This window comes from Peromyscus eremicus, chromosome 16_21, assembly GCF_949786415.1.
Source record: "Peromyscus eremicus chromosome 16_21, PerEre_H2_v1, whole genome shotgun sequence".
In the NCBI taxonomy this organism is placed as follows: Eukaryota; Metazoa; Chordata; class Mammalia; order Rodentia; family Cricetidae; genus Peromyscus; species Peromyscus eremicus.
In genome coordinates this window covers 30204639-30226826 of record NC_081432.1, presented here as the reverse complement: position 1 = coordinate 30226826, position 22188 = coordinate 30204639, and the positions used below count along the sequence as shown (strand labels likewise).

The following is a 22188-nucleotide window of genomic DNA, read 5'->3' as shown; positions in this document are numbered from 1 at the left end:
CTAGCTCTGGATCGTGAACACCAGCACAGGACACAGGCCTGCTATGACCTCAGTGAAGATGGTCTTTTAGCAGTTCGCTTCCATGTATCCCAGGCATAGGAGCGGATGTACAGGATGGGTGATGAGTGGCTAGGATTACTAGGTGCATTGTTAGAATTGCCAAGGTTATATCAATCCCTCTTTTTTTTGTCTTTTTGAAAATTAGTTGAAAGAACTGTTAAGAACTAAATCAGGGGACTGCAAACAGGCATAAGGGATTTTTCCTGGGGTAGGAGGACTAATCTCAAAGTTGATCCCAGTAGCACAACAGTTTAAATGGGTACAAAGCATCAATTCATAAACTTACAATGAGAAAATGCTTTATGTATAGCATATCACATATCCAAAGAACTGTATGTCTCCTTCACATCGCAAGTGGAAAAATGTATTTTTTTAAACAATATTTATAATAGAAACTGGCTGGAAACACTAAGTGCTAACAGACCACATGATACACAAGTAGGGTGTGAATCGACAGGAAAGGGCAGAGGCCACAGGCCTACACCAAGAGCCTTTGAACAGGCTGCCGGATGAACTGGATCTGCTGCTTTAGCTGAGAGCCGTCTTTGATGGTAACAGAACAGGCGACGGCAGTCCTGGAGAGCCCACAGACTGGTCCTAGGGCCTGCTTGGAGTGCACAGATACATGGGGGACATTCTTGTCTTCTCACAGCAGTGGGAGGTGCAGGGTGATCTCCAAGGGTTCAGCATCTGCTGCCATCACGATGAACTCAGAGATGTCCCTGTGGAGGGTTTCGGCGGCTTCACTGGCTCCCTTCTGAAGTTGCTTGTAGTCACATGACTGCTGAACAAGGCCCAGCAGCTTCTCAGTGAGGTGGGCACCTGGGACGGGATAGGCCTTCGGATTCACATCAGCCTCCATCCTGACTGTGGTGCTCTGGCCTCTCAGCCATCCGAGAGCCGGGAAACGGTGTTTTTAAAACTTAGACTTAGGTGGGTATTTTGGTCTGGTTTTCTTTTCTCTGGAAATACGGCATAAAATGTTAGGAAACTCACAGAGGCCCAAAAGGAGTTTAAAATTAGTTTCTGAGAAAAGCAGGTAAAAGGAAGAAGGCTGACGCAGGTGTGGTTTTGGAGGGAAAAAAAATTTTTTTTTTTCACAAAGCAGCTCGGAAAAGTTTGAGACGTCAGTGTCTGGTTTGACTCCAGCATGAGCCTAGTTGTCCTCCAAGCCCCTGGGCCAGGCTGCTTGGGATGTCACATGGTCTAGCTGGAGAAACTCAACATTGGCAGACCTTTTTTTTTTTTTTTTTTTTTTTTTAGCATCTTGAAAATGTGCTAATTGTCTCAGATTTTGTTAAAATATCAAGCCACATCCATTTTTAAACTGGCACCATATGCTTCGTGCCTGTAGCAGAATCTTCATACCTGGTTCGTGGACTTAAAAACCCCTTCTTAGCTACAAGACCTCTAGATGAGTTGAGCCAGAGTGAAAATGTTAGCTTTTAATCGTGAAATTCACAGATCAAATTCTCAGGGCTCCACTTGGAAGCTGCTAACCCTTAGGGAATCATGCACTGTCTCCCCCCGAAGAAAGGTGGCAACAGGAAGATGCAGGAAATAGATATTGTGTGAATATCCTCCAGGTGAGTTTGGGCTTGTTAGAAGCCTTGAAGAACTAATGGTTCTTTCTCAGAACTAGAGCAAGTACAGCCAGCCGGACGATTGATTGGTCGTCAGCTGAAACCGTAGAGGCACATTTGTCCACATAATGAGGCTCACATTGTACACGGACGGAGTGGGTGTCCTGATTGAGTCTTCCCCAAAACATCGGGAGGGAGAAAAGAGGAGAACGGTCAAAACTAAGTTCTGAAGCAGGACACATGACTATAATCCTGTTACTGTACAGGCTAAGACAGGAGGATCATGACTTCAAGGCTAGCCTGGGCTACGGAGTAAGACCCCATCTGTCTTAGTTAGGGTTTCCATTGCTGTGAAGAGACACAATGACCACGGCAACTCTTATAAAGGAAAAACATTTAATTGGGGTGGCTTGCATTTTCGGAAGCTCAGTCCGTTATCATCAAGGTGGGGCATGGTAGCCTGCAGGCAGACATGGTGCTTGGAGAAAGAGCTGAGAGTTCTTCATCTTTCACAGGCAATAGAAAGTGGTCTGAGGCCGGGCGGTGGTGGCGCACGCCTTTAATCCCAGCACTAGGGAGGCAGAGCCAGGTGGATCTCTGTGAGTTCGAGGCCAGCCTGGGCTACCAAGTGAGTTCCAGGAAAGGCGCAAAGCTACACAGAGAAACCCTGTCTCGAAAAACCAAAAAAAAAAAAAAAAGAAAGTGGTCTGAGACACTGGATGCATATATGTGACCTCAAAGTCCACCTCCACAGTGACACACTTCCTCCAACAAGGCCACACCTCCCATTAGTGTCACTCCCTTTGGGGGGCCGTTCTCTTTCAAGCCACCACACCATCTCAACAAACAAAGATGTGACTTGATTTCTCTGCCTTCCAAGGGTATCAAAAAAGATGTCATTGTCTTGATCAAGGTTCCGCATGTATAAATGGGGTTATCAAGACAGTGGGGCCACCTGTATCTGCAGATTCCACCTCTCAGAGGCAACCAAATGCGGACTGAAAATATCCTACATATAGGGATGGTCAGACCATCAGTGCTAGAAGCCTCACTCAGTGCATGCAAAGCTTAGTCTCCAGCAATGCCAAAAAGATACCACTAAAAAAATCCATCCATACTGACTATGCACATGGGTCTTGTAACTGTTTCCTAAACAATACTGCATAACACCATTTGTACGGGCTTACATTGCATTCAATATTCTAAGTCATTTGAGTGTATGGGGGACACATGCAGGCTCTGTGCGAAGAGGATGGTGCCATTTCATAGAGGGACTTGAGCACTCACAGAATTTGGAATTCTTGAAACAGTGCCTGTGGGCCTTAAGGGATAACTGTATGTCATTAGGGGCTATGAAAAGGAAGTAAGAACTCATTTCTGCAACATTTTGTCTATTTGAAAGTCTTATACAAATGTGAGATGTTACTGTTGCTTCTTGGTCATTAGAGTTTGTGTAAGTGGAGGTTCGATGAATGATTTCAGTTGGTTATTGGGATGGGTCACTTCGTCTGTGGCCTTGGTGCCATTGATGCCTGAGGCATCGATCCTATCAGCATGGCAACAACATGACAACCTCTGTGGACAGTGACTCTATGATGCTGGGCAACATCGTCTTCTGTCTGGTCCTTACCCAAAATAAGTGGAGAGGTACCAAAAGCTGAACAAAGACACGGGATGGCAGTGAATCCCAGCTCCACCCTGTGTCTCTCTTGGATCCAGCTTCAAGTTATAGGGTTTTTTTAAATTATTATTGTTGGTTTTTTTTGGAGCTAGCAGATTTTACTTTTGAGAGACAATAGGTCTTGTTGTAGTTTGGCTCTTTTTTTTTTTTTTTTTTTTTTTTTTTTTTTTTTTTTTTTTTTTGGTTTTTCAAGACAGGGTTTCTCTGTGTAGCTTTGCGCCTTTCATGGAACTCGCTTTGGAGACCAGGCTGGCCTTGAACTCACAGAGATCTGCCTGCCTCTGCCTCCCAGTGCTGGGATTAAAGGTGTGCGCCACCACCGCCCGGCTGTAGTTTGGCTCTTAAATGTCCCCCTAAGGTTCATGCAATGAAGATTTCAGTCACAAACTCATGTTACTTTGGTAGGGGAGGCAGCATAAATTTTCAGACATGAGGCCTGGTGGGAGGAAGTTAGGTCGTTGGGAGTTTGTCCTTAAAGGGGACATAGTGACTCTAGTTCCTTCCTCTGAGTTACTTTTCTAGTGCTGTGAGAAAAATACCATGTACAACAACATCTTTAGGGAGAAAGAGGGATACAGGTCCATCATGACAGGGCAGGCATGATGGCCGAAGCAGGAAGCTAAGAGCTCATATCTTCAAACAGAAGCAAGAAGCATAGAGAAAGCTGGGAGGGGCATGAGGCTTTAAATACTCAAAGTCTGTTCCCAGTGATTCACTTCCCCTTGCAAAGATTCACTTCCTAAAGGTTCCACAGCCTCCCCAGACAAGGACACTAGCTAAGGATCAAGTGTCCAAACATCTGACCCTACTGGAGATTGTGGTGGTTTGAAAGAAAATGCCCCCCCCCAAGGGAGTGGCACTAACGCGAGGTGCGGCCTTGTTGGAGGAAGGGTGTCACTGTGGGGGTGGGCTTTGAAGTCTCTTGCTCAAGCTTCTCTCAGTGTGACAGTCAACTTCCTGTTGCCTGAAAACTCCAGCACTATGTCTGCCTGCACAATGCCATCTTCCCTGTCACGATGACAATGGACTAGACCTCTGAAACAGTAAGCGAGCCACCTCAATTAAATGTTTTCTTTATAAGAGTGGCCACGGTCATGGTGTCTCTTCACAGCAGTAGAAACCTAACTGAGACAGGGAAGTTCTCATTCAAACCACCACATCACATGCCCAGGCTCCCATAGTCTCACAGTCATTTCATAATTTAAAATACATTTAGTCCAACTTTGAAAGTCCCCACAGTCTTTCATAGTTTCAACACTGTTTGAAAGTCCAAAGTCCAATATCTCTTTAGAGACTCAAGGCAATCTTTTAATTATAATCCCTTGTAAAATAAAATTTTAAAAAATGAAATTACATACTTCCAACATACAATGGCATAAAATACATATTACCATTCCAAAAGGAATGGAAGCACAGTGAGGAAATGCTGGACAAAAGCAAAACAGAAAATAAGCAGAGGAAACTCCAGACCCTGTAGCTCCATGTCTAATGTCGGCACCCTTCCAGCCTCTCAGATTGCAACTCCTCTCTCTCTCTCTCTCTCTCTCTCTCTCTCTCTCTCTCTCTCTCTCTCTCTCTCTCTCTCTCTCTCACACACACACACACACACACACACACACACACACACACACACACAGAGGCTGGTTCCACTCCTTCTATACACCTTTCTTAGCATATATCCCATTGTTCCGGCATCTCCCATATCTTGGGGGCTTCAGTTTCACAGCTTCACACAATGGCCTCTCGGGGCTTTCTGCCTTCTCAGGGCCTTCACACAGGTGCTCTCCTGACACACACTGCCTGGCCTCAGCTGCAGCTCTCTCAAACTCTGGAGAACAAATACATGGTCCCTTCACTCTTGCATTCTTCATGCCTCTAAACACCAGCATGATGTGTATAGCACTGCTGATCTTGGCTTTCAGCTTGGGATGGAGCCTCGTCTCCTTGAAACAAACAGCAGCACCTTTTGCACTCCGTTTCTTGCTAGGAGTGAAAAACCCCTTACCTAACTCTCCTTCACAAGTTAGAAAATTAGCTGGGTGGAGTCTCGCCCTGAGGGCACCCTTCCCTTTATTCCAGCGTGGAACAGGCCCTTCCATCTTGGCACTAAACTTAACTCTTCCTGCTTCTCTTCCCGCATATACTTCAGCTATAACATAAGCTTCCTAGTGAGCTTTTTCTCTATGAACTATACATTTTTTCTTTCTTTTTTTTTTATTACAGACTTGCACAAGCAGCATTAGTAACAACCATGCCACAGATTCAATATTTCATTGTCTTGAAATCTCCCTCATTAAGGAAATCAGTCTGTTATTTTTTTATTTTAACCTCAGGCAAGTTCTCAAAGCATGGGCAGAAGAGAGCCATGATTCTTTGCCAGACTATCACAGGACAGGCTTCTAGCTGAGTTACTGGTAAAGCCCTTGCTTCCCTCTGAGGCCTCTTGAGCCAGACCTCCATAGTCCACATTGCTCTCAGCATGACTGTTTTTTAGGGTCCTACTAGTACAGCATTTTAAGCTCTGAAGCTTTACATCATTGAAACTTTTTTAGGCCAAAGTTCCTAAATCTTCCACATTCCTCAAAAGACCAACATGGTCAAGTTCGTCACAGAAATAGCAACGCTCAGGTACGAACTTCTGTCTTAGTTACCTTTCTGTTGCTGTGAAGAAAGAGTTTATTTGGGCATACAGTTCCGGAGGGCTGAGTGTATTATGGTCGGGAAGTATGGTGGGAATCAGCAGGGATGGAAGCAGGAGCAGGAAACTGAGCATTCACAACTTCAAACACTGGCAAGAAGCAGAGAGAAAACTGGAAGTGGAGTGCAGGTTTAAATCCTCAAGGCCTGACTTCAATGATGTAATTCCTTCAGCAAGCCTCAACTTTGCAAAGGCTCCACAACCTCCCAAACAGTACCACCAACTGGGGACCAAGTATTCAAATAGTTGAGCCTATGGGGGACATTCTCATGCAAATCACCATATCTCTTCTCAGTATTTGCTTCTCAGCTGCTATGATGTTGAGCTGTTTCCCCCTCAAGCTCCTGATTTGATGTGCTGCTTCACCAAGGACACAAACCACCTAAGCCAACCGACCACAAATCCAAGACTCTAGAACTATGGACCAAAATAACTTTTTTTCTCTTTCTAAGTTGACTGTCTAATGTATATTGTCATGGTGATGAAAAGTGGGCTGATACTGGTCTAATCCATGTTTTAAGAGTCTTCTACCACTGTTGCACAGGGTCTGATCCAAGCTGTGAGAAAGCCTGGTGGCCCAGGGTCTGCCTAGGATATCAAGTACCCAATGTGCTCCTGTAGAGTCCCTGAGCACTTCCTTGTTCCTATATTTTCTGTGAAAGACATGGCTGCTGCTCCAAACTGGTGATTCATTTCTGATATAAAAGTCAGTTGTAGAGGCCAGAGATGACTCAGCAGTTAAGAGCATGACAATATTCCAGAGGAACTGGGTTCAATTCCCAGGGCATCCAGAATTCAATCACACCTGGATAAAAAAAAAAATCATGTGTGATTTCCCAATGTGTGATTATGTAAGCAGCCTCTGCATAGCCCAGACCTTAAGACTCTGGGTCCTGAGTCAGACCACTTGGTCCTGATGCTGAATTCCACAGCACTCATCCACCAGCATCCACATGGGAATGGTTTCAGGACTCTCCTTCCCTTGTGCAGAAGCCCCAGTCTATTATGTAGAATGGCAAAGTGATTGCGTCATCCCATGCACTGCATATCATCTCCAGGTGACTGGATACCATTATGATACTATTATAAGCACCACCTCTGTGTATCATTCCACAGCATGACAAGGGGAGAAAAAGGCTGACCATGCTTAGCATAGATACATTTTTTTCCCTTAAATGTCTTCAATCTGTGCTTGGTTGAATCAATAAATTTGGAAGCTCTTGACACAGAAGGGTTCCCTGTACTAAATGTTACCAGTAAAAAGGACTTAGCATGAACATTAAACAAGAGACATTATGTCAAACATTTCCTTAGAGTTCTCACTGAGAAAGCCTGACCTCCTAGAGGCCTTATTAAAGGTCAGCTGGTGCCTCATGCAGCATTTCTGATCTAGTAGAGTGTAGTTGGCTTTGTTGTTGTTGTTTTTTTCACTCTTTGGGGGCCCACCACACAGCTACCAAATAAAGACACAGAGACTTATTCTTACTTATGAATGCTCATCCTTAGCTTGGCTTGTTTCTAGGCAGCCTTTCTTAACTAATTATCCCCTCTACCTTTTGCCTCTGGGCTTTAATCTTTCTCTATCCTATATATTTTTCTTTCCTTCTTCCTCCATGACTGGTTGTGTGGCTGAGTGGCTGGCCCCTGGCATCACCCTCTCCTCTTCTCTACTTCTGTTTATACTCTCTGTATGCCAGCCCCACCTACTTCTTTCTCCTGCCGCACTGTTGGCCGTTCAGTTCTTTATTAGATCAATGAGGTGTTTTAGACAGACAAAGTAACACAGCTTCATAGAGTTAAACAAATGCAACATGAAAGAATGCAACACATCTTTACACCATTAAACAAATATTCCACAGCATAAATGAATGTAACATGTCTTAAGCTAATATTTCACAACAGTGGGGGTGGGGGCCTGAAGATCTAACAAATGCTGGGGATGCTAATGCAGCCAATCCAGGGCCAAGCTCCAGAACTGCCCAACTATGTAAAGGGATTCACCTATCACAGGAAATGCACACGAGGAAGTTCAACCATTGCTAAGAAGAGCGAGCGATAAAGATTTACTTCATTAAAAACATCCCCAGTTCTGCCCTAGTTGAAAAATCCCACCCCAAGAGCCTTGCCTGAGCTGAGGACTAAAAAATCCAGGCTCCTTTCAGCTTACCTTTCTTGGAAGTCGAGACACATGGCCCAACACCTGTTTCTAAACACTGCTACTTGATGTATTACTTTTGGCAGCCCTTGCATATTTTTTTTAATTGCCGATAAAGTTATTGAGATTGAAATATGCCATCTGTGTGAGTTTGTGTGGAAGAGGCAGGTGACAAGGTTGCAGGTAAGGATAGAGTCAAGCTGTTTCCACAGCAAAGGGCTGCTTCCCGCTTTTCCATCTGCCAAAACTGACTCCATTTCCAGATTTGGCATTTGAGAAACAATATGTTCTGCTGGAGAAGAGACTGAAAAACCCACTATTCCAAACACCAATGGGTTCCATGAAGTAATAGTAAATGCTGTGGAGACAGAGCCTATCAAGTTTCCCGCCACTTAGCTGAAACTGGATCAGTAAGGAGAAAGCAAATTCTATTAGATGTGTGTGTGTGTGTGTGTGTATGTGTGTGTGTGTGTGTGTGTGTGTATGAGAAAGAGAAAGAGAGAGAGAGAGAGAGAGAGAGAGAGAGAGAGAGAGAGAGAGAGAGAGAGAGTGTGTGTGTGTGTGTGTGTGTGTGTGTGTGTGTGTGTGTGTGTGTTTAACCTGTGTATCCAGTATATCTGCCTTTTCTCCAGCTTTTAAAAAATAGTTCCAAAAGGTTACAAACACTGGGCAGATAGGTAAGCTCAGTGGGTAAAGGTAATCACTTCCAAGCCTGATGACTTGAGCTTGACCCTGGAATTCACGTAGTGGAGAAAGAGAGCCAGCTCTGGTAAGTTGTCCTTCGACCTCCACAAGCATGTGTGCACACAGACACACACACACACACACACACACACACACACACACACACACACACACTACAGGTTTTAAAGCAAACACATGCCCCATGGGACTGTGCATGCAAATGGTCTACACTCTTATCAGTGGGTAGCGGCTCTGTCCAATTGGTTTTTGTCAACGTGCAAGGGTGCTCAGATGCAGAGGACAACTTCTGAAGGACACCTCTCACAGCCAGGAGAAGAGACTAATAGAACCTGTCGGACTCTAGCAGCAGACACCATAGGCCAGAGTGTAGCCTTATTCCCCTCTGGGCCTGAGTCAAGCAGAGTCATACAGAGAAACTCAGCAAAGACTACCAGGGCTGGGGTGGTTCCCAGTAGCCCTAGAGCGGTGGCAGCACTCAAGTGTGAAAAGGCCACATGGCTCGTGGAAAGTGATTGTAAGTTATGGAGGACTAGATGGAGTGATTTCTCCTAGCCATGCCATGGTATCCAAGTGTTCTTTTGATGAAACAACTCATATGAGTGATGACATCACTTTGTGCTATATTGGACCTTGTCAATATTGCTTTTTTAGTATCTCCTTAGCCACCTGTGGTGGTCTGAATGAAAATGAGCTCCGTAGACTCGTAAAGAGTGGCACTATTAGGAAGTATAGACTTGTTGGAGTAGATGTGGCCTTGTTGAAGGAAGTATGTTACTGTGGGTGGGCTTCAAGGATTCAGAAACTCAAGCCAGGCCCGGGGGGGGGGGGTCACTCTTTCTTCCTGCTGCCCGTGAATTCAGATGTAGAATTCTCAGCCCCTCTCCTGCACCATGTCTGCCCAAATGTGGCCATGCTCCTCTCCATAATAATAATGGATTAAACATCTGAACTGTAATCCAGCCCCAAAATTAAATGTTTTGCTTTATAAGAGTTGCCATGGTCATGATGTCTCATTCCAGCAATAAAACTCTGACTAAGATATTACCCAAGACCAATTGATACTTGCTTGGAGCAGACATGGGTGGGCCTTCAGAAATCTTGCCCACTCTCTGTAAAAGGCCTTATTTATATAGATTTACATAGTGGTATCCATTGAGAGTCATCTAGATTAAATCTGGGAGAAGAGTTAAGGCAAGCTAAGGCGTTTACTTGAGAACATCCTAAATGAATACAAAAGGGCACTCCCAAGAGCTCCAAGATTGTTGGGTGCCAGGGATGTGGTTCCCCCTATGAGTTGTTGGCTAGGGAGGTCACTGGAGCCTCACAAACCCTAAGGCTATTGCTATTTCGGGTGGCTGCATGCCAGAGCTAGACATCAAGACCCCATTTCTGAAGATACCCACATGCTTTAGCTTCTAGACGTGAAGAAATCAAACTGGGACTCAGCTAGAAGTTCCTGCCCCCAGGGCTGCCTCTCACAGTGCTAGAAAGTATCAGGCAGGCTGCTGGGAAAGAAGTTGCATCCATAGTCTTCCTTATTGTATTGGCTGGTTTTTGTGTATCAACTTGATATAAGGTAGATTCATGAGAGAGGAAGGAGCCTCAGTTAAGGAAATGCCTCCATGATATCCAGCTGTAAGGCATTTTCTCAATTAGTGGTCAATGAGGGAAGGTCCCGCCCATTAGAGGTGCTGCCATCCCGGGGCTGGTAGTTCTAGGTTCTATAAGAAAGCAGAATGAGCAAGCCAGAGGAAGCAAGCTAGTAACATTACTCACAGTGTACATTAGCTAGTGACATCATATCCATCCTAGTGTGTGTAATTACACTTTATGATATTTCCAAAATAACAGGCACCTAACAAATGCCATTTCATAAATAAATAAATAAATAAATATCCCCACTGTTATGTGATGAGTGATTGTGTTTTGTTTTGAGTGGAGGACAGAACAAGCCAATTCCAACCTCCTACTTAGAACTTCTTGAAGCCTATTGGTGCCATCCCCAGCTGATTTCTGCCTGTACTGCCAGCTACAATGAAGATTTGTTAGGCAATACATGTGGGCTGGAAGCTCCCATCTGCTCCTCCTTCCTGATTTGATGGCCACTCAAGTAATTTTTTTTTATTCTCAACTAAAGCATTCTTTTTGTTGAAATTATTATCAACATCACCATTTTGCTTTCTGTGACAAGGTCTCATTATATCACTGATGTTGACCTTGACTTACAATTTTGTGCCCCATTCAATCTGCTGAGTGCTGACATCACAGTCATGTACCACCATGCCCAGCTATTGAAAATATTATACACGTTATTTCTCAGAGGAAAAAACATGCAACTAGTTAAAGTTTAGTCAAAATCGTTAACTCATCAAATGCCGAGTTTTTAAAGTCCATTATGCTTTTACAGAATTTGTCAATGAAGTTATATTAGTTTCTTCTCTTGTTGCTGTGATAAAATACCATGACAAAAGCAAGTCAAGTGAGAAGCATTTATTTTTATTTTGGCTCACAGTTCAAGGGTTTAGCCAGTTCATTATGGCAAGGAGGTCAAGGCATCAGGAGTTTAAAGCAACCAGCCACATTAAATCCATAAGCAAGATGCAGTTTTCCCCCATCAGTCAACTCAGTCAAGATGATCCCTCACAGACATTCTCAGAGGCCAACTCTAAGCTAAATAATCCCTAAAAAAAAAAAAAAACCAATATTTGGAGGCCTATCCCCAAGGTAATTCTAGATCCTGTCAAGTTGACAATTAACACCAACCATCACAAGAGTACACCTTGAATGATATATTGTTAATAATACAAAAGCATCTTCCACCATAAGGACCTATGGCCAAGACAAACGAAGCTCCCATCTTTGAACTGAGCATTAGTTCTCAGCTGGAAGGTATAGACGCTTGTTGTGCCCAGAATCTTACATCTTCCCTCAGGACCATTTCATAAGAATCTTCTTCAGTGGCAGAGTGGTTATCCCCATTCTACAGATGAGGAAATAATGACTTAAAGAGATTAAGCACATCATCAGTTAATAGGAGACATATTAGTCCAGGGCTGAGCTTGCAGTCCCTCTTAGATATGCTCCTACTTTTCTTCTTCTTCTCCTTCTTCTACTACTTCTCCTTCTTCTATTACTTCTTCTTCTCTTCTTCTTCTTCTTCTCCTCCTCCTCCTCCACCTCCTCCTTCTTCTCCTTCTTCTTCCTTCTTCCTCCTCCTTCTTTCCCTTCTCTATTTTATTGTTTTCTTTTCTTGAATATAGATTTCCTCATACAATATATCCTGATTGGTTTCCCCTCCCTCTACTCCTCCCAGTTCCTCCCCTCTCCCATGCTCCCACTCTGTATCCACTCCCTTTCTGTCACTCATTAGAAAAGAACAGGCTTCTAAGAGATAACAACTAAACATGACAAAATAAATCATAATAAGATGAAGCAAAAAATGTGCATGTTGAATTTGGACACAGCAACCCAACAAGAGGAAGTGTTCCAAGAACAGGAACAAGACTGTGAGACCCACTTTTCCTCGCAGTCAAGAGTCTCATAACAATACTAAGCTAATAGCTACAATATATACACAGAGGATCTGGTGCAGACCCATGTAGACCCTGTGATTGCTGCTTCAGTCTCTGTGAGCTCACATGCGCCTTGCTTAGTTGATTCAGAGGGCCATGTACTCCTGTCTGGCTCATACAATCTTTCTCCCTCCCCTTCAGCAGGGCTCTTTGAGCTCTGAGGGGAGGGATTTGATGGAGACATCCAATTTAGATACTTTTTCTATATGTCTGGCTGTGGGTCTCTACATCTCTTCCCATCTGCTCCTGGAGGAAGCCTCTCAGATGATGAGTGGATAAGGCACTGATCTATGAGTATAGCAGAATATTATTAGGAATCGTTTCATTGATTTCTTTTTTTTTTATTAGATCAGTCATGTTTAGTTTCACCCTGGGTCTCTGGGCTATCTAGTCTCTGGTTCTTGGTTACCCAAGCAGTGTCAGGTGTGGGTTCTTTTTCATGGGGGAGGCTTTAAGTTAAGTCAGACATTGGTTGGCTACTCCCACAAGTGCCCCTGCTCTAGCGTATTTTGCAGGCAAGACAGATTGTGAGCCGAAGATGTCTTGGCTGTTCTACTGTGCTTTTCTGTTGCTGTGGCAAAACACTGACCTAGCTAGGTGTGTGCCATTTAATCCCAAGATTTGGGAGGTAGAGGCAAGTGGATCTCTGTGAGCTTGAGGTCAGTCTGGTCTACAAATTGAGTTCCAGGACAGCCAGGGCAGTTACACAGAGAAATCCTTTCTCAGAAACAAACAAACAAACAACAGAATTAAGTAAAACTAAATAAAATGGACACAATGCACCTGTCTATGATCCTAGAATTTGGGAGGTAGAGGTAGGAGGTGCAGGATTTGAGGCTACATAGTGATTTTTAGGCCATCATGGGCTCATGAGACTGAAAAAAAACACTAAACATAAAAGATTTTTTTTTAAAAAAAATCACCACAGAGTATAGAATACAAAAGAGAAAGGTTTTTCAATGAAAAAGAAAATTGAGGCCGGAAGAATGGGCCTAGCATTCAAAGCAGTCTGTGTTCTTCCACAGGATCAGTGGGAAGGCAATACCAAACCTACTGAGGAAAAGGTTTTTCTGGAGTTGACCTGCATGTACCTTTGGGTTTAAATGACTCAGTGAGTGAGTGTCCCACATAGTAAAAAATGACCCAAATGTACATCTTTCACCAACATTTCCAGAAGAAAAAATTAACACAACCTCAAGAGAAAAAAAGCTTGTCATCAATGAAGAAAAATAATGGAATCTACTTTAAAGCTAACATCAGTGACACCAATTGGTGAAGAGGCAAAGCCTTCTATTTTAGGCAGTAAATTCTCGCTGCCTCAGTAGTCAGACAAAGTATCCGTCTGTGAGAAGGTAGAAGAAAAATACCTTTTTTTTCAGAGACGCAAAGGCTTAGAGTGCTTTCTTAGCTTGAAGCTTTCCTGTTGGAACATTTTCTTAGCAAGCAATTTACAGTCATTTTTCCAGAAAAGAGACAACAGTGGATTTCAGAACAAGTGAATCATGAGCAGCCATGCTACTGACCCAGGGGACAGAGCCCAGATCTGGATCAGAGGCAAATCTTCAGGAGGGATAGCAAGCCTGATCAAAACTACTAGACCAAAGAATGACATCACAGTGTGAAAAAGAGGTGACGAGAAACTCAAGGGAAACACAAACATCTGTACATGACCATCATGGACCATATACAACGTAAACTGTAATATGAGGTTGTTTTAGCTTCTAAGTTTTGGTAAGTTGCCAAAAATGTATACTTAACTTGACTTTTATATTAGGAATATACTCCTTGTATGTCTGGACCCTGTAGATCATAATCTTGAACTAGTCAGATAAAATACCCAAATTTGAAAAATATTACACTGTCATAAGAATGTAAATAGCTTTATTGGAGGTTAAATTATTAAAGACTACTTATAAAAATAATCACAGAAGATTGAGTTACAGGTGATAAATAGGTGACCTTAACTAGGCAAAAATAAAAATATAGCTGATAGCCAATAGATGTAAAAGAATGAGAGAATGTGGTAAAGACAAGAAGTACTTAACTGTGCATCTTATAGGGCAGGGACAAAATGGATACTGTCCATTCTCAGTGGAGTGTCATGCAGAGATTTAAATATTGTTATAGTTTCGGTGCTTCTCAGATGACTTCAAAACACTTATTCATCAATCATTAAGAGGAAGTCAGTAGTGTCATAATTAGGATTTTATTTCTGTGAAGAGACACAATGACCAAGGCAACTCTTACAATGGAAAGCATTTAGCTGGATTATCATCATGGTGGGACATGCAGGCAGACACAGTGCTGGAGAAGGAGCTGAGAGTCCTACATCTGGAACTGCAGGCAACATGAAGAGAGAGAGCTTCTGGGCCTGGCTTGAGGATGTGAAACATCAAAACCCACCCCTAGTGATACACTTCCTCCAACAAAGCCAAACTTACTCCAAAAAGGCCACACCTCCTAATAGTGCCACTCCCTATGAGTCTATGGGGAGCATTTTTATTCAAACCACCACAGTGAGGTAATAAAATAAGCTCAACCTTGGCATGCTGTGGTGCGAACAATAGTATTTAAAGTAAGTCAGGAACTAAGATTCGAGTTTCTCCTACAGCATTGTGTGGGCATCATCAGCATAACTCAAGCCAGACACTTCTAGGAGTGCCTGTTTAAGGGGGATCAGCAAAGATGCAAATAAGAGATCAGATGGAAAAGAAAGGCTAAAGCGTCCGTTAAACACAGGGGAAGAAGTAAATACTACAAAGGTACTTGTGGAAATGTAACTGTTTAAAAACCACACACACGACTTTGCCCATACTATCTGCTTTTATTTTCTGCTTCCTAGTAACTTCTGTTTGGATGACCTTTGGCATGGTGCTGAAAATAGATACAGGAAGAGTGCTAAGGTGAACTAGGATAAGGGAAGTAAAGGAGGCCAGCAGGGAGTCAGGAAACACATGGAGAACCTGAGAAGAAGGCCAGGTTGTAAGTTGTAGAGCACATCTGTCCCCAGAAGCTAGGGCTTTGCAGGAGCATCACCCACAACCAGGCAGAAGGAAGCTGGGGCAGAATAGACCTCATTTCTCACCCCTCTTCATGGACTAGGGTCTATCCTCCCAGGTAAGGGCAGGATGGAGAGGGCCAGGAATCCAGAGGGGATAAGAGAGCCTCCAGCATATCTTATGGCCTCATCCACCTACAACCCTGTGATTTCTCAGCAGCCGTAGCTGCCGCAAACTCCTAGTTTCTGTTTCCAGCTGAGTGCCTGGAGTCTGCCTCATCACAGTCAGGCTCTAGAGTAGACTTCCTGGGGCCACCATGCTGCTGCAATCAGCTGCAGTGGACACGGTGGGACTTCAAAACATGCTGCTATCAGGTCCAGTCCACGTGCAAATGTGTGCACATGACTCTACTGTGTACACGAAACAGCAGCCATTGTAGCGATGTGATTGGCTTGCCACAGGGCTCAAATGATAACAGCGCCACCTCCAGAGAGCCTTCTGCCATCCAGATGTGGTGACATGAATCTGTGATATGCACAGCTACTCCGTACCTGGGCCTGATGCATTCCAGATGAGAGACTCCAAAGGAAGGTATTAGTGAGTGAGGATACCCAGGGAATGGATACACAGGGGAGGATCTGTTTCACCCAGCAAAGACATAACTGTGGACCTTGGCTCCTGGACACCATTCCTGCCACATCTCTGAGAAAAGCAATAAAGATTAACGCTGTTTTTAAGAACTGGTCATCTCTCCTCCTTCTCAGTGTTTCCAAGAAGAATCATATAGCAGCTTTACACTCATCTGATGCTCCTGCCAGAGAAAAAAGGCAAAGGATATACACAAGGTCACTATTTCCTTATGACTCCGTGTGAGTGGAAGTTTATACCTGTCTCAAAGTTAAGCAAATGTACTAAAAATTTTTAGTAAAAACACATTTAAATGTTTTTTTTTCTTCAAAGGTAGATCTCAGTAAAGAGAGCAGAAGGCCAACTTTCAGAACCATGGATGTGTTTATGACCTTGATGGTTGTGATGGTTTCCAGGTACTTGTCCCTGGCACTATTGGGATGTAAACACATACACCTGTTTACATGCCATTCACACCTCAAGAAGATGTTGTTGTTTTTTAAGCTAAGACTTAGGTTAGAGAGTTTGGGTCTGGTTAATTTTGCTGTGTGATGTTTTAATAAAGTTTACTTTTTAAAATCTCCACTTTAAACTCTGAAGATAAAATATCTTAATAAAGGATAGTTTGTAATCTCTTTTTCAAAAGGATGAAATAAAAAAGTATTAGAGTGATGGTATAAAAAAATCACTTTTTAAATATACATTATTTTATTACAATTTTTTTAAAAATGCAACATCCTAAAAAAAAAAAAAGACCAAAATTTACTGGTAATACAAATTCCTATTAAGTTTGCAGTGCTACCATAAGAAATTAAAGAAACCATTAAATATTTATGAACATTCAACATCAAAAGCTTTAAATCTATCTGTACGTTGTAGCCCCTGAAAAAGCTACAAACTCCTTTTTTAAAAAATCTGTACAGTTTTTATAATAAAGCTAATGTTGAGCTGCACTTGAATTTCACATTCTTAGCAAAATAATTGCCTGAGCACATATACGCCACACATTTTAGGACAGCCATTTATTCTTCATCCTCCTCCTCATCATCATCATCTTCCTCCTCCTCTTCCTCATCTTCTGGTTCATTCTTCTTCTTTGAGTCTGTTGGCCTACCAGGGCCCTTCTTTCCTGCTTCACTTTTGCCCTTGGCACGGTATGCAGCAATATCCTTTTCATACTTCTCCTTTAGTTTAGCTGCTCTCTGCTCATAAGGTTGTTTATCTTTGGTAGACTGTTCAGACCACATCTCACCCATTTTTTTTTTTTCAGTATCTCCAATAGACAGGCCTGGGTGTTCACTTTTGATCTTTGGGCGATGTTCAGAGCAAAACAGGAAGAAGGCAGACGGTGGTCTTTTTGGAGCATTAGGAGCCTTTTTCTTTCCTTTGTTATCACCTTTGGGAGGAACATAATTCTTCATCTCCCTGTCATAACGAGCTTTGTCGCTCTTGGCCAAATCTTCGAACTTCGACTTTTTCTTTGCAGACATGGTCTCCCATCTCTCGGAGCACTTCTTGGAGAACTCGGCGAAGTTGACCGAGGAGTCCGGGTGCGTCTTCTTGTGCTACTCCCGGCACGTCTGCACGAAGAAGGATTATGAGGACATCTTGCCCCTGTGGCTTATTGGGGCCTCCCTTGCCGTGTTGACGGCGTGGTGGCGTCTAACCTGGCGCCAGCGCTTCCCTCCGAGCCCCTGACAGAGAGACTTCCTTCCCCAAGCTCTGGCGAGATCTCAAAACTAATCATTTTTTCATCAAGGAGCCAGGAAGTACCAGCAGCCTGTCAGCCAGGCGCTGTCCTAGGTGCTGAAGACACACAAATTAAAGCAAGTGAGAGCCCTGCGGGCTTGAATCGGGCATTCCAAAGCAGGTGGTTTGTTTGCTCAAGGCTGTATTCCACTGATTTTCATAAAAATCCATTCCAAACTACATAAGTTGTAATTCCAAAGTCCCTAAAAGGCAGAGCTTCCAAGTGCCCAGAGGATAGCTAGCTTTCCTGAACTGCTTGACAAGACTCACTCTTTGTAAATACCAACCTTTGTCCTAAATCAGAAATAAATGAGTCATTCTTTTCTCTGCTCTTCTGTCCCTGGGAATTCACAAGGAATTGATTCCAATGCTTCCTTATGGACTAACATCTCTAAGAAGATGGTGAGGTGTTTGCATATAACACCATAACTCATCTTCAGATCATGTGTGACACACTGTGATGAAAAAGGTATGCAAATAGTTGTGTTGTTTAGAACAGTGGCGAGGAGGAGTCTGTATTTGTTCAGTTCAGACCCTGCTGGGGACTTCTGACTATTTCCTGGGTTGGCTGGCTGAATGCAGAGATGCAAAACCCTCACATGTCAGATCCCCGGTACCTGTGAAATTTAGACCATACTCCATTCCACCAGGATTCCAATATCTGACTCTTCTCTCTCTTCCTTCTTGATCTAGGCTGTAGTGTCTTACTAGGGAGCTGTGTGAATGCATGGCTGCCAGAGAGACAGGACAAGAATGTGAGTGATGAATCACAAAACCCAGCTAGCCACTCCAAAGAAAGATTTCTCCCCATGATTCAAGGGCCTTAGAGATCCTTCAACATCAAATGAAAAGATGCAGCCAGTAGACAGAAAATGAAAGCCACCCAAGCGCTGGAGGGTGCCCTTGCAGCCACTTCTGTCCAGGTTCCGAGTTTCTCTCCACGATGGTCTGTAACAGCACATCCATCGGGACTTACGAACATCTGCTGCAGAATGTGAGCAATGCTTTGGACCCCGGGGCCACCCCACTGTCCGCACCACTCAGGATCTCGCTGGCAATAACGATGCTGCTGATGATCGTGGTAGGATTCCTCGGGAACACGGTGGTCTGCATCATCGTGTATCAGAGGCCGGCCATGCGTTCAGCCATCAACCTGCTGCTGGCCACCTTGGCCTTCTCTGACATCATGCTGTCCTTATGCTGCATGCCTTTCACGGCCATCACCCTCATCACTGTCCGCTGGCACTTCGGGGACCACTTTTGTCGGCTCTCAGCTACACTCTATTGGTTTTTTGTCCTAGAGGGCGTGGCCATCCTGCTCATCATTAGCGTGGACCGCTTTCTCATCATCGTGCAGCGTCAGGACAAGCTGAACCCACGCAGGGCCAAGGTGATCATCGCAGCCTCCTGGGTGCTGTCTTTCTGCATCTCTGCGCCCTCCTTCACCGGCTGGACGTTCATGGAGGTGCCGGCTCGGGCCCCACAGTGCGTTCTGGGCTACACTGAGTTCCCAGCCGAACGCGCCTACGTGGTGATGCTGGTGGTGGCAGTGTTCTTCGCGCCCTTCGGCGTCATGCTGTGCTCCTATCTGTGCATCCTCAACACGGTGCGGAAGAACGCCGTCCGCGTGCACAACCAGTCAGACAGCCTGGACCTCAGACAGCTGACCAGGGCTGGCCTGAGACGGCTCCGGCGGCAGCAGCAGCAGGTCAGCCTGGACCTGAGCTTCAAAACCAAGGCCTTCACCACCATCCTCATCCTCTTCGTGGGCTTTTCGCTCTGTTGGCTGCCCCACTCAGTCTACAGCCTGCTGTCTGCGTTCAGTCGGCGGTTCTACTACAGCGCCTCCTTCTACACCACCAGCACGTGCGTCCTGTGGCTCAGTTACCTCAAGTCCGTCTTCAACCCCATCGTCTACTGCTGGAGGATCAAGAAATTCCGCGAGGCCTGCATAGAGTTGCTTCCCCAAACTTTCCAAATCCTCCCAAAAGTGCCTGAGCGGATCCAGAGGAAAATCCAGCCGAGCACCGTCTACGTGTGCAATGAAAACCAATCCGCCGTCTAGGGAGCGGGTCAGAGCAGGCCAACAGACCACTCCAAAGGGTCCCTGCTCAGACCCTGCTCCCTGGCTTTTAGTTGTCTGCGTCTTGTAGTGACGACACAAGCACAAAGGTACTCATTTGTTCCCAGGTGATCTGTGGCTTTCAACTTTCCAATTTCCGTGTAAGATGAATAATGATTATTTTTCTCTCTCAGAAAAAAAAATATATATATATAGTTCTAATGGGAGTTGGGGCTTGCAGGAGCTGGCCAGAAAACAAGAGAGAATGAGGGGAAGCAGAAAGTGAAGCGGGCTGAGGGCGGGGCAAGAGGAGGGTCTATCCAAAAGAGCACATCACGTTCATCCCAGCCCCCATGCCACATGCTCAAGAGAGGAGGCCCCTGGTGGCAGATTGTGGTGCCCTTGTTGGGTCGGATGCCAGCGTATCTGCAGGGCCTGGGTATGGTGCAGAGGTCTCCATAAATGTTCAACTGTGTGTTTCCGATCATGAAAAATTATCCTTTCTGGAAAGGAGTGGAGCTCACATTGGGATGTTCTTGAGATCCACAGTATGACAGGAGGTGTGTGTGTGTGGGGGGGGGGGGTGACAGTGGCCCAAAGCTCAAAATGTACTTTGTGACAGCTTAAATGAAATGAGAAGTCCACCTGGATCCTTGGGTGTATGCCCACCCCTCACACATCCAGCTAGCCTGACAGTCTCTATCCCTCTGTCCATGTCCATGCATTGGCCACCTTGTTTTCATCCTTTCCAGTGTGCTAAGAACATAGTGTTACTCGTCCACTGGGCAAGTATTTGTAGTGACTTGCTCTCAGAAGCAGGAGCAACCAGTGACTTAGCTTTGTTTACACATCTCCTCTGGACAACCCAGAGCCTTGTGAGGCACCAAATCCACATCAGCACCAGAACTGCTACAGGAACAGATCAGACACCCCCCTCCCCAAAGCTGGGCTTATACCCATCCATCTCTGTTCCTCCTACCTCACTCATGCCCACTGCTGCCGACAAATCCTTTTGCCCAGGACCCAATTCTGGGGGTGAAGCTCCTTCGAGGAGACATTTTGCTTGTAGCCTATGCTTGGCCACTGTGCTCATTGGCCGCCCATATTGACCAAGAGCTTCTGGTGTAGGAAGGTGAGTTCTGACCGTTCAGGACACAGCAGTGGGTCCATTGAGCTCTCTTTACACAGTCAGACCTGAAGAGAGGGAGAAATGAAGAAAACAGGATTCCAGGTCTGACTCTATCAGGGACCAGTCAGTAATCTTGTTCATTTTATCATCTGTCAGCCTCAGTTTACCCATTTGTCAAAGGAGGAAACAAATCTCCATGACTTCAGTCTCCTTGAGTCTACACTTGATTGTAGCCAAAAAAAGCCAAGAAGAGATAAGTCCCCTTGATTCTAAACTGGAAGTTTTTCTGCCTGAAATCACCAGATCCCTTGCATTTATTTATTCATCCATATGATGGGCATCTATTAATTAAGTGCCTATTGGATGAAATGTGCTGTGCAAGTGACAGTGACAAAAAAAAAAAAAGGCTGGAATGCACCCAAAACCAGTTGTCTGATTTCTCTCAGGAGTGTGAGAACTCAGCCCAAGAGCACAGAAGTTCTGGTTGGCTTCATTTTTTATTTCTTTCCGAGTTGTACTCAGAGGCCAGCTCTCCCTACTCTCCTACCCTCTTCCTGTGGTAGTGGTGATGCAGGCAGCGAAGGAAAGTGGAGTGTGCAAAAGAACCTAACTTACGTTAACCTCAGCCCAGGGGAGGGTCTGTCAAGACAGTGATTGACCAGTTTTCATCAGCCAAGAGAGAAAGAGAGAGAAAAGATGGGGCTGGTGTGTAGTTTATTAAAGGCTGGTGCCACCAACCCTATGCCTCTCCCAGTGCCCCAGCAAGGCTAGGGTTGGCCTCAGCTTCCATGGGTCAAGTTCACAGGGCCCAATGGTGCCCAAGAGAATTGCCAGACTACTGTGGGGGGCAAGCCTATGGGCACCTCCCCTCCAGTGGTATTTTAGAGAATTTTTATTCAGGAACCTTGAGCAAAGAGAAATCACAAAACTGAATGAAGGTACCAAAATTTACATCAATGTGTGTTATATGATATATGTTGGATAGTAATATATATGTTTCAAAGTAATAATTTTGTATATATTTTAAATAAAGTATTATGGCTCTTTCAGTGTATAAAATCATGTTTTTGCCAAAACACTTTTTTTTTTGTATCAAAGCTACTATTATAAGACTGGAATCCTGTGCCCATTACCTATTTATCAGGCTGTTCAGGCTACACCTTTGCAA

General features: G+C 44.4%; 1 protein-coding gene and 2 pseudogenes across 1 annotated transcript; 1 reads left to right on the top strand and 2 right to left on the bottom strand.

The window, feature by feature from the left end:
* Nucleotides 1-538: 538 nt before the first annotated feature.
* Nucleotides 539-922, bottom strand: LOC131926112 (NHP2-like protein 1; annotated as a pseudogene).
* Nucleotides 923-17102: 16180 nt separating this feature from the next.
* Nucleotides 17103-18558, bottom strand: LOC131926111 (high mobility group protein B2-like; annotated as a pseudogene).
* A 214-nt stretch (nucleotides 18559-18772) lies between these two features.
* Gpr45 (G protein-coupled receptor 45) lies at nucleotides 18773-19894 on the top strand. Its single transcript, XM_059281572.1, has one exon. It carries the CDS (start codon nucleotides 18773-18775, stop codon nucleotides 19892-19894), a length of 1122 nt encoding a protein of 373 aa, XP_059137555.1.
* Nucleotides 19895-22188: the final 2294 nt, after the last annotated feature.

Bases quoted from the DNA above. Each gene is read 5' to 3' on its own strand.
- Gpr45 (XM_059281572.1), top strand. From the start codon at position 18,773: ATGGTCTGTAACAGCACATCCATCGGGACTTACGAACATCTGCTGCAG.